This window comes from Barbus barbus (assembly GCF_936440315.1).
Source record: "Barbus barbus genome assembly, chromosome: 26".
In the NCBI taxonomy this organism is placed as follows: domain Eukaryota; kingdom Metazoa; phylum Chordata; class Actinopteri; order Cypriniformes; family Cyprinidae; genus Barbus; species Barbus barbus.
Window position 1 is genome coordinate 23568291 of NC_136754.1, and position 15712 is coordinate 23584002.

General features: G+C 39.2%; 2 protein-coding genes across 5 annotated transcripts in view; one reads left to right on the top strand and one right to left on the bottom strand.

The window, feature by feature from the left end:
* LOC306846384 (pre-mRNA 3' end processing protein WDR33-like) overlaps nt 1–12164 on the top strand; it is a 28076-nt gene extending 15912 nt beyond the window's left edge. For 2 of the 4 annotated variants that reach the window (XM_079379733.1, XM_079379734.1), the window contains exons 18-23: nt 76–310; nt 1190–1261; nt 6990–7135; nt 7224–7325; nt 10299–10496; nt 10583–12158. In XM_079379733.1, the coding sequence (XP_079235859.1) occupies nt 76–310; nt 1190–1261; nt 6990–7135; nt 7224–7325; nt 10299–10496; nt 10583–10752 (923 nt within the window). In that variant the 3' untranslated portion in view covers nt 10753–12158. Of the gene's footprint in view, nt 1–75; nt 311–1189; nt 1262–6989; nt 7136–7223; nt 7326–10298; nt 10497–10582 lie in introns of all 4 variants that reach the window. The other 2 variants (XM_079379736.1, XM_079379735.1) reach the window with 1 other exon arrangement.
* LOC306846396 (vesicle transport protein SFT2C-like) lies at nt 10578–15321 on the bottom strand. Its single transcript, XM_079379760.1, has 2 exons — nt 14653–15321; nt 10578–10767 (listed from the first exon to the last, which is right to left on the bottom strand). The coding sequence occupies exons 1-2, from the start codon at nt 15290–15292 to the stop codon at nt 10727–10729; spliced, it is 681 nt and encodes a 226-aa protein (XP_079235886.1). The 5' UTR covers nt 15293–15321; the 3' UTR covers nt 10578–10726.
* Between the last annotated feature and the right edge of the window lie 391 nt (nt 15322–15712).

Sequence of the window (15712 nt, forward strand, 5' to 3'; positions counted from 1 at the left end):
CAAGACACTTTAATCAAGACTAGTATGTGAGAGTTAATAGTGACTTGTTCGAGTTTCTCTTTCTGTTTGTGTCAGGAGATGGTCCTCGAGGACCACCTAACCACCACATGGGACCCCCACCGGAGCGACAAGGCCCTGGTCAGGGATCAGATGGAGGCCAGTACTGGGGTGATGATGGGGGTTATCAAGAGGGCTGGAGAAGAGGTCCTGGGAAGGAATACTCTGTAGGTCACAGAGGAATCTCTGGAGGCCCATGGGAGGGCCAGGAAAGGTTTTCCTCGCATGATGGAGAGTACATGGGACATGACAGGTATGTTACATTCAGCAAAATATAAACCTATAAAAGCTAAATGGCCAGAGTCTTGTGGATTAGAATCTGAAATTTGTGCCTTGTGACCAGTGTTGGGGAAAGTTACTTTTAAAAGTAATGCATTACAATATTGCGTTACTCCCTGAAAAAGTAACTAATTACGTTACTTAGCTACTTTTTATGGAAAGTAATGCGTTACGTTACTTTTGCGTTACTTTTTAAATATGAGCAGGGCTTGATTGTTTTTAATACAAAAAGTTCTATTTATAGCAAATGTAAAAGCCCTTTCACACCAAAAAGTGTAATGAATAAACCTCAGGCTGAAGGAAAAGTAAATTCACGACAGTAGTAGTACAGTAGAACGCAGGAGAAGAAGGTTCACTCTTCAGCAATAAAAAAACAAAACAATGAAGCACAATTGTTAGTTTATCTTAAGTCATTTTTGCTTATTAGTATGGTTGAACTGGATCATCAAAGGTCAGCAGCAAAGACATTGGTTAATAAAATGGGATTAGATACATTTGTGTTGTTTGACATTTAATTATTGCAGGTTTGCGTCGTATTGGGAGTTTGCATTTCACTGTTTTAATTCATTTTGATGAATAATAAATCAGTTTTTTTGCGAGAGGGATGAATTAATGCACATTCACATTTAGTCTAGGACTACAGTAACAGCATGTTCACACAGCGCACTGTCAATCAATAAATGAGAAAAAAGTAACTGGCGTTACTTTTTTGAAAAAGTAACTCAGATATTTTCTTGTAAATTAAAAAGTAATGCGTTACTTTACTAGTTACTTGAAAAAAGTAATATTATTACGTAACCCACGTTACTTGTAATGCGTTACCCCTAACACTGCTTGTGACACATCTTTACAGGTATGATGGGTATGAGGACACTGGTGAGGAGTTTGACCAGAGGCAGAGACGGCCACCACATGGAGATGACTCGTAAGTGTTACATGCCACCTGAGATGCAATCCACAATTAGCTTAACTGTGTACTGACAAAGAAAAAAATAACTACTTTTAAAAAAGAGTCTTAAGATTTAAACACTGGAAACTTAAGCCTAGGGCAGGGGTGGGCAAACGTTTTGACTCGAGAGCCACATCATGTTTTCCACACTTTTTTTTTAATAAAGTGATACTCACTGCTGCACTGTATGTTTGTTTGTACACACATGGCAGTTCTATTCTTGTACCATCTCTGAATTTTTTATGAGCACTTTGAGACACAGATGAGTTGCATTGGTGTACAAGTCGATTGACACATTTTATCATTTCATTCAGAAATAATGTAAAGTAAACGAAACGTTCACAAACATTAGAAACGTATTTATATTCCCTTCACTACACACAAAATCCTGTAAATTTAGCAGTGTTCAGAACAGAAAAAGGAACAGAAATAGAAGTAAAAACACAAATTATAGTGGCATTCATTATAAACATTTATTATAAACACCCAGCCTAAATATTTAAAACGAAACTGAAACTAGCAGCGTGGTTGCTGGAAAATGCGCAATACGAACTCACTTGCCTTTGTCATTCGTCACCAATCCAAATGTCTGTCGCTTTGTACTTGCTCTGATTGCTTTAAATAAAGGTCTCTGCACACTGAGTCCGAAATTTTCGCATGCGTTTTTTCGCATTCGCAATCTTAAAAATTCATCACGCACAGAGACCTTGTGACATTTTGAACTATACAAAATGTCTTTAAGTAGTGAGGATGATTTTGTTGTCCTCTCTCTTTTTAAAAAAAGAAAAAGGAAATATTGGGTCCACCCAATCCTTAGATTGCGCAGAGAGTAAGGAGAGTTTCACCTCCTTATCAAAGAGCTGCGGGATTATCCCGAGAGATTCAAAGTTTATTTCAGGATGTCAATGCCACAGTTTGATACTTTGCTAGCGATACTGAATCCACATAATAAAAAGACCACCAATTTCCGGGAACCAATTTATCCTGAACAGAGACTGTCTGAGGTATGGACACACCGAACTGCGGCATCGGAAAGGTGCGCGCCAGGCATAAAAAATAGGCTACAGCAGTTCTTTATATTCTGTATTCCGCAATTTGTTTGTCATAAAGTGCGCTGTGCTGCAAGACGAAGTGTATTAATTTGTCTGACACTATTTTGGCTTTCGCTTGTACGGTGGCTCTGAATTGTGAAAACACCTTCTCAAAGCATCTCAAAATGCTTTATACGGAAAATCGAACCTGATCCGAATTTTTTTTTGATGGACGAAAATTTTGGAGGCAGTGTGCAAACGTGATTGACAAAACGTGAGGTCATATTTATTTCTCAATGTGCGAAAATTTTGGATGAAAAATTCGGACTCCGTGTGCAATGGCCTTAAGTCTCTCCAGAAATTGCAGCACCTTTCAGATGATAAAAAAAACACATGATTTATAATCCAGAAAATAACTATCCATTTTCATAAAAAATGTGTGGAAAACTGAATTTTTGCTAAATAAAACGACAAATTATTTCCATGTATTTCCCACAAAATTACAGTGCTCCTGAGCAGGAGGATAAACTGGCATTTGTTCTCCTACTGGAATGTCTACAGAGCTTTTTAAGCATTTTTAAAACAGTAGGCTTCCAATACAAAGCATTTTTTTAAAGCAAATTAACACTTTATCATTTTTAAAACAACTATTGACAATTGTTCCAGTTTTGCACAGGATGTATATTTAGATTTTTTGGACATGGCGTCTGTCAAAAATAGACTAGGCCCCTATCTTTTAGCAAAGAAGATATTTGTGACACTTCAGAAACGTGCCGCAACGCGGCTAGTGTAAACACATGCATTGACAAGTGTGGCCGCAAGCAGGAGCGATGCGAGTCACGCAACAGAGTAAATCAGGGGTTATATACCACACTACAGGCTACAGCGTACAGGCTACCAAATTTTATTGACATTGCTTCAAATTAGCCATTTTGGACCAACTGCTTCAGGGGCAAGTGACAACCTCCTGCTCCCTCGCTTGAAACCAACACGGAAGTGACTAAAACTGCATTTCAACGACTTGCCTCTAGAGACTGGCTCCAAATAGAATCTATTACCTAAATAGATTTTGGTCTATTTAGGTAATCTTGGCCTTCATGACAACTGTGAGGGGGTGAATTTTTTTTATTTTTTATAACTCATCCATTTAAATTAAATTAAGCCTTAAAGTTCTGCATAATTAAGGGCATGGCCACTTGAGTAACAGGTGGATTACCGCTCTACTCCAGGGTGTGAAACTTAGAAAAATGCCTTTAAAGTAGGGCTGGGTGATATATCGAACGCAATGATCATGCACATCTGGTCAGTGAAGCTGGTTCCGTGACTAGCGGTAATGGAGCAGGTGATGGAGATTTACCACTAATCACGGAACCGGCTTTACTGACGAGATGTGCATTATCATGACAATCGCATGCGATATATCGCCCAGCCCTACTTTTAAAGATTTTTATTTGTACAGAAAAATTCATTATAGGTAGGACACGGGAATTCTGGCAATTAGATGTTTTAATGGAAACGCTATATTGTTATTGTACTCTGCCTTTGCACTGTCTGCAAAAAGTGAGATGTCACGCCAAGGCAAAAGGCAGTAACTTCCACATTATATACAATATTTGGGTGCTGATGACCACAGCGTTCTTACGGGGTTTGTAAAAGTATGGAAAAAAGAAAGCAGAGTATGGAAAAATATTTGTGTTTCTAGACTTTTGACCCTATTTAGTTTTTTTATAATAGAAAATTAAGAATTTAATGAAAATAAATGTATCGTACAAGTGAGGTTTCATGGCAGCTGTTTCATGATTCTTTAGTGATCGCCAAATATAACAATGAATTCAAGGTGCATATTTTTATTACGCAAAATTCATGTTATAAGCATTTTGGGTTTCTTCACACTATATTCTTAGCACCGTATTACATAACCTCAAAGACCTTTGCAAAAATAAAAAATATACAGACTTTTATGTGCGCACAATGAACCATTAAATTTAGCATATGTGACCCTGGACCACAAAACCAGTCTTAAGTGTAAATTTTTCGAAATTGAGATTTATATATCATCTGAAAGCTAAATAAGCTTTCCATTGATGTATGGTTTGTTAGGATCAGACAATATTTGGCCGAGATGCAACTATTTGAAAATCTGGAATTTGAGGGTGCAAAAAAAAATCTAAATATTGAGAAAATCGCCTTTAAAGTTGTCCAAATGAAGTCCTTAGCAATGCATATTACTAATCAAAAATGAAGTTTTCATATATTTACGGTAAGAAATTTACAAAATATCTTCATGGAACACTATCTTTACTTAATATGCAAATTATTGTTTATTATTAAAAGAAAAATTGATCATTTTGACCCATACAATGTATTTTTGGCTATTGCTACAAATATACCCCAGCGACTTAAGACTGGTTTTGTGGTCCAGGGTCACATATAGGACAATGCACACTGAACCACCTGTTGTGCCATCAGACCATATCGCTGTGTGGTTTCTTGGTCCCCACAGAGTATGCGTTACCTAAGGCCTTGAAATATGGCATACTGCCCCAATGAAAGCCAAATCTTAAACACTTTTTTTACAGTACAAGTCTTTTTTATAGACCCTTGAACTTGGCAAATGTTATGCCATCAGCCCATTTCATGTCATGGTTTCTGTGCCGCCACAGAGGATGTGTTAAATTGGACATCAGGCCTTGATATTAGAAGTACTACCAAAAGAAAAGCAACATTTTGAGCAGGTAGATCTATGTTAATTCATGTGCATCCATGCTCTCGTTTTATTCATGGCAGTGATGCACAAAGGAAAAAGGTTTTATAAAACTAGAAATTGTAATGTGTAAGCATGCAAAACATTACCATGCACATGTGAATAGCTTCTCGAGGGCTCAAAAGTTTCTTGTGTACATGTAAAAGTCTGTATTTTTCATTTATTTAATATTTTTTTTATTTTAGGGACTCTGTATGTTGTCATGTTGAGAAAATCAATGAAAAAAATAAATAATAATATTTACATAATTAAAATAATAATAAAATAAAAAATATTTACAGATGACTGTACTATATACCAAATATAAAGCTGAAACTAATTTATAATTTATTTATAATAATTTAATTCATATGTTAAATATGGTCTGAAAATCTACCGAGACGTTTGGAAATTTGAGTCTGGAAAAGTATGGAATTTTGACATGGAAAATGTGTCGGAACCCTGTCACCATTTACAGAATCATTATAGTAACATCTTTATAAAATCTTGTGATGACTGGCTAGGCTATAACATCTTCATTGCAATGCAATTTATCGAGTTACAAGAAAAGGTAGGAAAAGGATTTAATTGCGAATAGTTATTGATTTTATGTGTGATGCGCTATCACGGCATTTGAGTCCTCGCGTGCAGAAGTGGGCAGCCCCAGACTGACAGCTGGCACTGAGTGAATAATCTGCATTATAAAAAGGAAAAAAAAAAAAGCTTTAAAGATTATTTACAATTAATTATTGTTGCCAAGTTACCTAGTCGTTGTTTGTTTACAGTGCTTTGTTATATGGAGCAGTTTGTTAGATCGTGATCTATCAAATTTGTTCGTATAATGGAGTGCCGAGAGATGCATGCATGAAAGTACACAAGCCACACCGTAATTTAAACGTGCCAGACTTTAATAGACAGTAAAACAAAGGCAGAATACTGTAAAACTCCAGGCTGGCACAGGATTGGCGAAAGAATGCAAACAAATGCAGAGCACCATAACTTAATTTGAGCGCTCCAAAACAAAACCAAAGTGCGGTAACTGATGTTATACTTTGTTCTGCCTTGGTTTCTCCAGGGCTTTTCTCCATGATACTTATACACATGATAAAGAAGGTTATTAATGTCCCAAAATTATCAATAACTCATTTTAGACCAAAGTTATGGCGTTTTGTCTTTGCACGGCAGCACTGCTTTCACTATAGATGGGCGTGGTTTCAGCTACCAGGCACCTCAGCTTCACCCACGTCCCACCTTTTTGCCCATTTTTGATTATCCGGGAGTGACACGCTGCCAAGATGGCGGCGGTCGGCTCCGCCTACTTTAGGCTTCAGAAATGCTCTTCAGAAACCTACAAGTGACATCATGGACACTACGTCCATGTATTTTACAGTCTATGTTCACGGGCCGGATGAACACTCCCGGCAGGCCGTAGTTTGCCCACCTCTGGTCTAGGGTATGCTTCTGGCTGTTATGTCTTTTGTAAAGTTGAATGTTCAAGCCTTTTAAAGTATACTGTTCTAATCATGAGCCTGTACAGACATGTTCAACAAAGTCTCACTATGACTGCTTTGTGATACTTTACCTGTCCCTGCATAAGATGATGCATGGTTGTCATTTGTATTCAACTCACGTTTGACACAAACTTGTGCAGATGCAGATACCTTATGACCTCCCTGAGTCCTTTCTCTAGCTTTTATTAGCACATTCCATCTTCTTAAACTGGTTCTTAAAAGCAAACTTGAGTGTTGCCACCTAGCTGACCCACCAATTCAGAATTTCCAACTAAAAGAAAATTTACTTGATACAAGAATAGCATTAAACCTTTATAAACATGTAAACCTTTATAGGCAGAATTGTTGATCAGCTTTGACCACCATTGTCAACTGATTGATAAGTACATGACCTTTATTGTCTGGCTCTGAATGTGTAGATATCGGAGGGGTGGCCCAAGTGGTCGTGGGGGAATGGGCGGCTACCAAGACGAGTATGGTGGAGATGAAACCTTTGATTCTCAAGAAGACATGGGCCAAGGTTGGGGAGGAAGAGGAAGACCGCGTGGTGGGCCACCAAGAGGAGGTAAAGCCTTTTCCATTCACCTGTCCATCAGCTCACCTTGCGTCCATTAAAACTGAGGTGTCAGGTTTGAACATGACATCTTTCTTAGGTGGTGTAGGAAGAAAGGGGCTTCTCCCAACTCCTGATGATTATCCCTGTCACTATGAAGGAGGAAGAAACCAGGAGGGCTGGGAGGGAGGGCGAGATTCAGGTAGAAGTGCATGAAGGGGATGCCAATAACTGTTCTTGTTGTTGCAGTGCAGTTAGACATGCTTCATCTAATTCCTATTCCTTTACTGAGGCCATAATGCTGAGTGCACACTACATGATTTTAGCGCACAATTTTTTAAATCTGCAACAACAACAAAAAAAGATCAAAGCCAAATTGGAAAACAAGCTTGTTAGGTATGAGCATTCCAACATGTTCTATGACTTGCCTCAGAAACAAAAGCAATGTAGGGAGCAGTGGCAAGAAATGACCAATGAGAAGGTGACAGGAAACCATGGGATCTCTGTTTAAAACATGAAGTAATACATGAACTTTTAGTAGAACATTAAGTATTATTAGTCAAATTAGATGTAGATGATAACAGGATATAATTTGTGGGCATCCTTTAACCTAACTTAGAATTATTTATGAAGAAAGGAAGGGGGCGCGAGTGAAATTAGACAAACTTGGGGGGGTGCATGTCCTAAAAGGTTGAAAACCCCTGTGCTATATTATCACTAAATATTGGATTCATTCTTTTTGTCAACTTGTTTTCTTTCATTTAGGACTGGTATTGTGTTTCTATTTGCATCTGATTAATCGTAAGCCTCATTTATCTGAGAGTAGGTACCTTGTTTTTTGAGTAAAAAAAAAAAAAAATAATGAATAATTTTCACAGTATGAGATAAAAAATTATGAAACTTTGCACTGTTTCTGACACTAGTGTGCTTTGTTTAATCAGGAAGTTTGCTTTTAAATGCTTTTATTTTTTACTAAATTGCAAAGTGTCACACTTGTCAAAAATGGCTGGCCATTGAAAGTGAATGGGGAAGAATGAAAGTAAGAGAAACCACTGGTGTTCCGGAGCAGGTTTTGCTTGCAAACATAAAGGCCTTAGACCTGTGTGTGTGTGTGTGTGTGTGTGTGTGTGTGTGTGTGTGGATGCATGTATACTCGCGCTATCACACACACACATCTATGCATACAAACTATTGTGAGTATTACACCTATTTCATCCTACCCTGAACTGCATGCAATATGCTTTTATAAATCTGATATTATAACGCTCTCTCTCTCTCTCGCACGCACGCTCAAACTGCCTTGTCTTTGGCCTGCATTGACTTCAAAATAATATAATATTTTTTTTCCATCCTTCGACCAGAACGTTACATCAATTTCAGCTGGGCCCTCAAAATCAGAAGATTGCTCCTCTTCAGTTGTTGCAAGGTTTTCAGCTTGTTCAGTGATGTTTTCCTCTTCCAATATATCTTGCAATGCATCTTCACTGTAAGATTCATCTTCAGTTGTCCCTTCCTTGTGTGAATGACAAGCAAGGCACTGTGAGGCATCTGTATGCTCTAGCATGTATTTGTAAACTTTCGTCTACCCTGTGAGAACACGAAAGCCTCAACCTATTGTCATAATGTTTTGGTGTGTGTGTGTGTGATAGCGTGAGTATACATGCACCCACACACACACAGGTCTAAGGCCTTTACGTTCGCAAGCAAAACATGCTCCTGAATACTAGTGGTTTCTCTTACTTTCATTCTTCCCCATTAACTTTCAATGGCCGGCCATTTTTGACAAGTGACTTTGTGCAACTTTGTACAAAATAAAAGCATTCAAAAGCAAACTTCCTGATTAAACATTAAAGTACACTAGTGTGAGAAACTGTGTAAATTTTCATAATTTATCTCATATTGTGAAAATTATTCAGAAAAAAATGCTTTTTTTACTCAAAAAATGAGGTGCCTACTTTCGGATAAATGAGGCTTACGATTAATCAGATGCAAATAGAAACACAAAACCAGTCCTAAATGAAAGAAAACAAGTTGACAAAAATATTGAATCTAATATTTAGTGATAATATAGCATAATGAAAGATTTATAAGCAATTAATCGGAGTCCGGTCATTTTTGACCGGGAACACCACAAGTGTGACTTTTAGCAATTTTGTACAAAATAAAAGCATTTAAAAGCAAACTTGCTGATTAAACATTAAAGCGCACTAGTGTGAGAAACAGTGCAAATATTTATAATTTTTTTGTTTAATATTGTGAAAATTATTCATAAAATATTAAAAAATTTCACTCAAAAAATTAGGTACCTACTCTCAGATAAATGAGGCTTACGATTAATCCGATGCAAATAGAAACACAAAACCAGTCCTAAATGAAAGAAAACAAGTTGACAAAAAGAATGAATATTAGTAATAATATAGCATAATGACAGATTTATAAGCAGTTGTTTGGAGTCACATTTTTGACCGGGAACACCACAAGTGTGGCTAGGTGAAATAAAACCCACAAAAAATTATGAAAATTCTACAAAAATACAAAAATAATGAGAAGTACTTATACCCTATGTGAACAAAGTCAGTAATAACTAGTATTTTCGGGAAAAAGAAATTTGACCCGAACACAATCAGAGGATTAAACACAGCACAAATTAAAACTTAAAACAAATGGAGCCTAAAACTGCTATTGTCACATTTTTGGATGTGTTCATGAGAAATTGTTTTACACACTACATATTAAGGATGTGATTTATGTGTAAATTTGAGTGTACATTGTCGACACTTGATGTAGTGCACAGGTGGCAAACTCATTTCCTGGAGGGCGACAGCCCTGCAGAGTTTAGATTCAATCCTAATTAAAAGCCCCTGATCTAGCTAATTAAATCCTTCAGGCTTATTTGAAAACTACATGGTTTTTGTGTTGGACCAGGGTTGGAACTAAACTGCAGGGCTGCAGTCCTCCAGGAACTGAGTCTGACACCCCTGATATAGTGTGTCCACCTGTGCCTCATCAAGACAACGCATGTCGTATAATATTAAGAGTAAAGCAGTTTGGGTATTGTTTCTTCCTTAGTCGTGTAGCATACACTTGGCATAAACGTTATGTAAAAGTGTTGCATAGTTCAAGCTTAACATCAATGATCCAAAAAAAAATCATGCTGGTGTGTATGTGTGTTCAGGTCACGAAAGTTATCGGGATGGTCAGCGGCCAGACCACAATATGCATGACAGTCCTTCTCCAGCCAGTAGAGAGCGTTCCTCCTCTCTACAAGGCATGGATATGGCCTCGCTGCCACCACGCAAACGGCCATGGCATGACGGACCAGGCACTGGTGACATGGACTCCCCTGGTGCAGGGCCTGATGACAGAGGAGCAGGTGAGAGATGGATAAGTGACAATGATTTGTTTTAATGTAAAATATATACAGCTTTTTGCATACTAATATTATCTAACTCACCATAGGTCGACCATCACCAAGAGACGAAGGTGGGTATGGGCCTCCATCACGGGGAGGAAGAGGTGGTTGGGGCCGTGGTGGGCCGCCCAACCCAGGTGGTCCTGGTCCTAATGTGGGTCCAAATACCAGGCGAGGGGCTCCACGTGGTGTTATGAGGGGAGGTCGCGGACGGTAGAAATAATCACACCTGCTTTTCTGGGCACAATGGGGTAAAACCAACTACAGTGAAGACAGGGTAAACAAAGAACCACACATGGCTACAAAACCAGCTTCCTTGAGGGTCTGAACAATTATGCAGGCTTGGACAGATGTCTGGAAACACTTCAATAAAATCAGCATGGACCCCTGATTGGAGGCTAAGGTTTAGCCTTCATTTTCTCTATGATGTATTGGATGGAAGGTGGTGTTACCAGTTATCCAGGGCCAGATGTTTTGGCTTATGATGCCCCTTGCTACCTGCTTGGTGTACACATGGTACATGGAGCTTGTTCTAACCTTACATCAGCACTGAGAAGAATAACTGATGTAAGAGGGGGCTCATCGTAGTGCAGTGAGAAATATCTTTTGTAATGGACTGATTGTGGTGCAGGAAATTTTATTTGTGATGCATGATACGACTCTGTAAAATCTTAACAGACATCACTTCCTGCACTGAGCAGCTGACCTGCTTTGTGATTCACTTGGACAGTGGCAGCTGAATTTGTACCAGCACCTGAGCCCCTTCTCTTTTTTTGGCTTTAATGCTTCTGGTGTATAGAACACAAAATGTTTTGTGTACCATTGATTTCCTCAGTCAGATTCTGTCATCCAGCAAATGCAAGTCAATCTAGGTAAAGGCCAATGTTGCAACTGGTATCACCTTGTGGACTATGTCTATTACTAGAGAAAAGTGGACTCTTGAATGTTTCATTCCCCCAGTGTCTCCGCGCTGTTTATTTAATTTCATTTTTATGTAAAATAATGGATATAATCTTTCTGTAACCTTACCAGGCTACTTTGAGTGACAAAGTTGCAGACTTTGTTTCTTTGTGTACAGTTTGTCACAAAATTTGTCATGTTTTGTCCTTTTTTGTATGAAACCATAATAGACTGTGCAAAATTTATGTAAACTCTCTGCTCGTCATTTATTTTCTCCCACTCCTTAGTGGTTTTTGTGTCACTGATGACAATTCTCAAAGGCAGCAGTGTCAGTCCTTATTCTGGAGATCTACCTTTATTTTGCATTCCTCTAGATGTGCGGTCACACAAGCCTGAGATTCTCTATTGCTCAAGTCTTCTCATTGTGAATTCACAGGCAGTTCACATTTTCATAAGCTTGAACTCAATACTGTTAACTCACATTTCCAGTCTCCCACAACTGCATGTGTATGGGACTGATCAGTGCAGTGAAAAGTCAGTTGTGACTGCACTTTAGTTCCAGCCCTGTAATAACACATTTTTTTAATTTCCTACATTGATTGATTCAAGAGTGCTGTTTAGATTTGGATCTAAGCTTGGCAGGAAGGTAGATCACCAGGAGAACACAGCAGCCCTGCTTTAAACATTTGTCTTGACCAGATTTTACATAAAGTGACAATCTCTAAAGCTATCTCTTCTGTGATTTTTGTCTTAGCCAACCAGGGCAAGTGACATTAGTTTTTGGTTTCTATTTCTGCATTATGGCATGGGGTAGCTCTGCCCACACCGAAAATGCATTGCCACAAAACAAGCATCATGGAAACTCAAATAGAAGGTTTGTGTTAGTTTTATGTTGTTTTGCAGTGTTTCAAGCCAAAAACTGTCAATTGTGTCATGATGAATTAAGCACTGCTCACACTGAAGTCACTTTTAAAACATTGTGGCTTAACATGCTAGTCAACACAAAATGGGTGCTAGGAACATTTTTGACCTTACGCAAACCTTCCGATTATGTGAATTACTATGAAATGACTGGATTTGACAGAACTGCTGAGAATGAGTTTACACCTTTGCTCTGGTCCAGGAATACCTCAGCACTGCACACTTTGTACGTCTCTCTTATTTAACATGCCTGATTGAACTCGTAAGCATATTAGTAAATGCTCCAGAACCTATAGTCTTCTGCGTCTCATGGGAGACACTCAAAGAACAGGATAGAGATGCTATCCATTTATGACCACCATACAGGTCCTTTTCAAAAAATTGGCATATTGTGATAAAGTTCATTATTTTCTGTAATGTACTGATAAACATTAGACTTTCATATATTTTAGATTCATTACACACAACTGAAGTAGTTCAAGCCTTTTATTGTTTTAATATTGATGATTTTGGCATACAGCTCATGAAAACCCAAAATTCCTATCTCAAAAAATTAGCATATCATGAAAAGGTTCTCTAAACGAGCTATTAAGCTAATCATCTGAATCAACTAATTAACTCTAAACACCTGCAAAAGATTCTTGAGGCTTTTAAAAACTCCCAGCCTGGTTCATTACTCAAAACCGCAATCATGGGTAAGACTGCCGACCTGACTGCTGTCCAGAAGGCCATCATTGACACCCTCAAGCAAGAGGGTAAGACGCAGAAAGAAATTTCTGAACGAATAGGCTGTTCCCAGAGTGCTGTATCAAGGCACCTCAGTGGGAAGTCTGTGGGAAGGAAAAAGTGTGCCAGGAAACGCAGCACAACGAGAAGAGGTGACCGGACCCTGAGGAAGATTGTTGAGAAGGACCGATTCCAGACCTTGGGGGACCTGCGGAAGCAGTGGACTGAGTCTGGAGTAGAAACATCCAGAGCCACCGTGTACAGGCGTGTGCAGGAAATGGGCTACAGGTGCCGCATTCCCCAGGTCAAGCCACTTTTGAACCAGAAACAGCAGCAGAAGCGCCTGACCTGGGCTACAGAGAAGCAGCACTGGACTGTTGCTCAGTGGTCCAAAGTACTTTTTTCGGATGAAAGCAAATTTTGCATGTTATTCGGAAATCAAGGTGCCAGAGTCTGGAGGAAGACTGGGGAGAGGGAAATGCCAAAATGCCTGAAGTCCAGTATCAAGTACCCACAGTCAGTGCTGCTGGTGTTGGTCCACTGTGTTTTATCAAGGGCAGGGTCAATGCAGCTAGCTATCAGGAGATTTTGGAGCACTTCATGCTTCCATCTGCTGAAAAGCTTTATGGAGATGATTTCATTTTTCAGCACGACCTGGCACCTGCTCACAGTGCCAAAACCACTGGTAAATGGTTTACTGACCATGGTATTACTGTGCTCAATTGGCCTGCCAACTCTCCTGACCTGAACCCCATAGAGAATCTGTGGGATATTGTGAAGAGAAAGTTGAGAGACGCAAGACCCAACACTCTGGATGAGCTTAAGGCCGCTATCGAAGCATCCTGGGCCTCCATAACACCTCAGCAGTGCCACAGGCTGATTGCCTCCATGCCACGCCGCATTGAAGCAGTCATTTCTGCAAAAGGATTCCCGACCAAGTATTGAGTGCATAACTGAACATAATTATTTGAAGGTTGACTTTTTTTGTATTAAAAACACTTTTCTTTTATTGGTCGGATGAAATATGCTAATTTTTTGAGATAGGAATTTTGGGTTTTCATGAGCTGTATGCCAAAATCCTCAATATTAAAACAATAAAAGGCTTGAACTACTTCAGTTGTGTTGTAATGAATCTAAAATATGAGTCTAATGTTTATCAGTACATTACAGAAAATAATGAACTATCACAATATGCTAATTTTTTGAAAAGGACCTGTATATGATGCAGAAGTGATCTGTCCATAAAAAATGGCTTCTCTTTATTCAGACCACAAGGCTTGAAGAATAGAACACAAAATGTTTATTTACAAAAAGTTAAGTTTCAAGAACAGTTCAGAAACATTGAAAGGTATGTAGTGTTTGATGTCTTGGTCATACATATGGTCCCTGTCACAGTGCAAGTAACAAAACACTTAGATATCCCCTTCCACTGAATGCTGTTCACGCTGAACTCAGTATAGGTTCAGAGTTTCACAATCAAACATGGCAGTACCAGACCAATCACTCAAAAAAAGAAAAAAAGTCTGTTGCTCAGTCCGTGAAATGCCTGATCATATAGGCATGGCCTTACCGGTCACAGTTCTTTTAATAGCAGACGTTGCCATGCCGCACACAAACCTCATCCCGGCACTCCCACCCGGCAACAAAACCACGATGTAACCCACAATAGCAGCGATTTGAAGACAGGCTCCAAGAGCTGTGAGCAGCGTGCTGTGAAGGTTCAGCGCCGCATACAGAGTGCCCACCAGAGAGCACAGGTACACCGCGGCTCCCGGTGTGGGAGTCGCAATGAGTTTACTGGGTCCGCGGAGGATCGCCGCCCCGAGGAGCGCGAACACAGATCCAAGCGACCACAGCAGAGCGAACTTACGCGCCTTCAGTAGGAGTAAAGGAGCGTAAAGTGCTGACAGTCCAAAGCACAGAGCAGAGAAGAAAACACACGTCCCGAACGCGATCAGTCGCTGGGATCGACTCATGCCCGGCAAACACGGGTCAGATTCTGAGGACCACGGCCACGAGAAGCCGCTGCTCGATGTTTGGCCTGATGACGCTCCAGAGAACGGCCTCGACCACCTGCCGAACCAGCTCCCCGGCACCGAAGTGGGTTCATCGATGTCTATTGCAGTGCTGGAACTGGACTGGGATATCGTCTTCGCGCCGCTTTTAGACTGAGCCAAATATTCCTGGAGCTGTCGGTTTAATTCAGCCATTATTCATTTAAGAATGTGTGTGGATCGAAAACAGGAAGTTGTGGCATTGCGATGACAATGATTCACAGTGACGTTGCAGTACGCGACGGAAGTACATTTTTGTATACATGTATACATACACCCACAAGGACGACACCTTAGCTGTTTCTTTATTTATTTTTTATTGCCGATTTTAAAACAAAGAACATACATGGGCAATGACATTTAAATGAAAACAAAACAAATACTATAAAGACAATTAAATAGGAAAAGCAATAAGAAAGTCACATGTCAGTAAACAAGTACAAATAATTAAAAAATGTATTAAATCTATTTTATAAAAAAAAAATGATTTAAGACTTCAAAGTAATTTACATTTTTTTGGTTTGTTATTGTGTCTTTTAACGTATACAGGTAGGGAGTAAAATGCTTAGTTTGTGT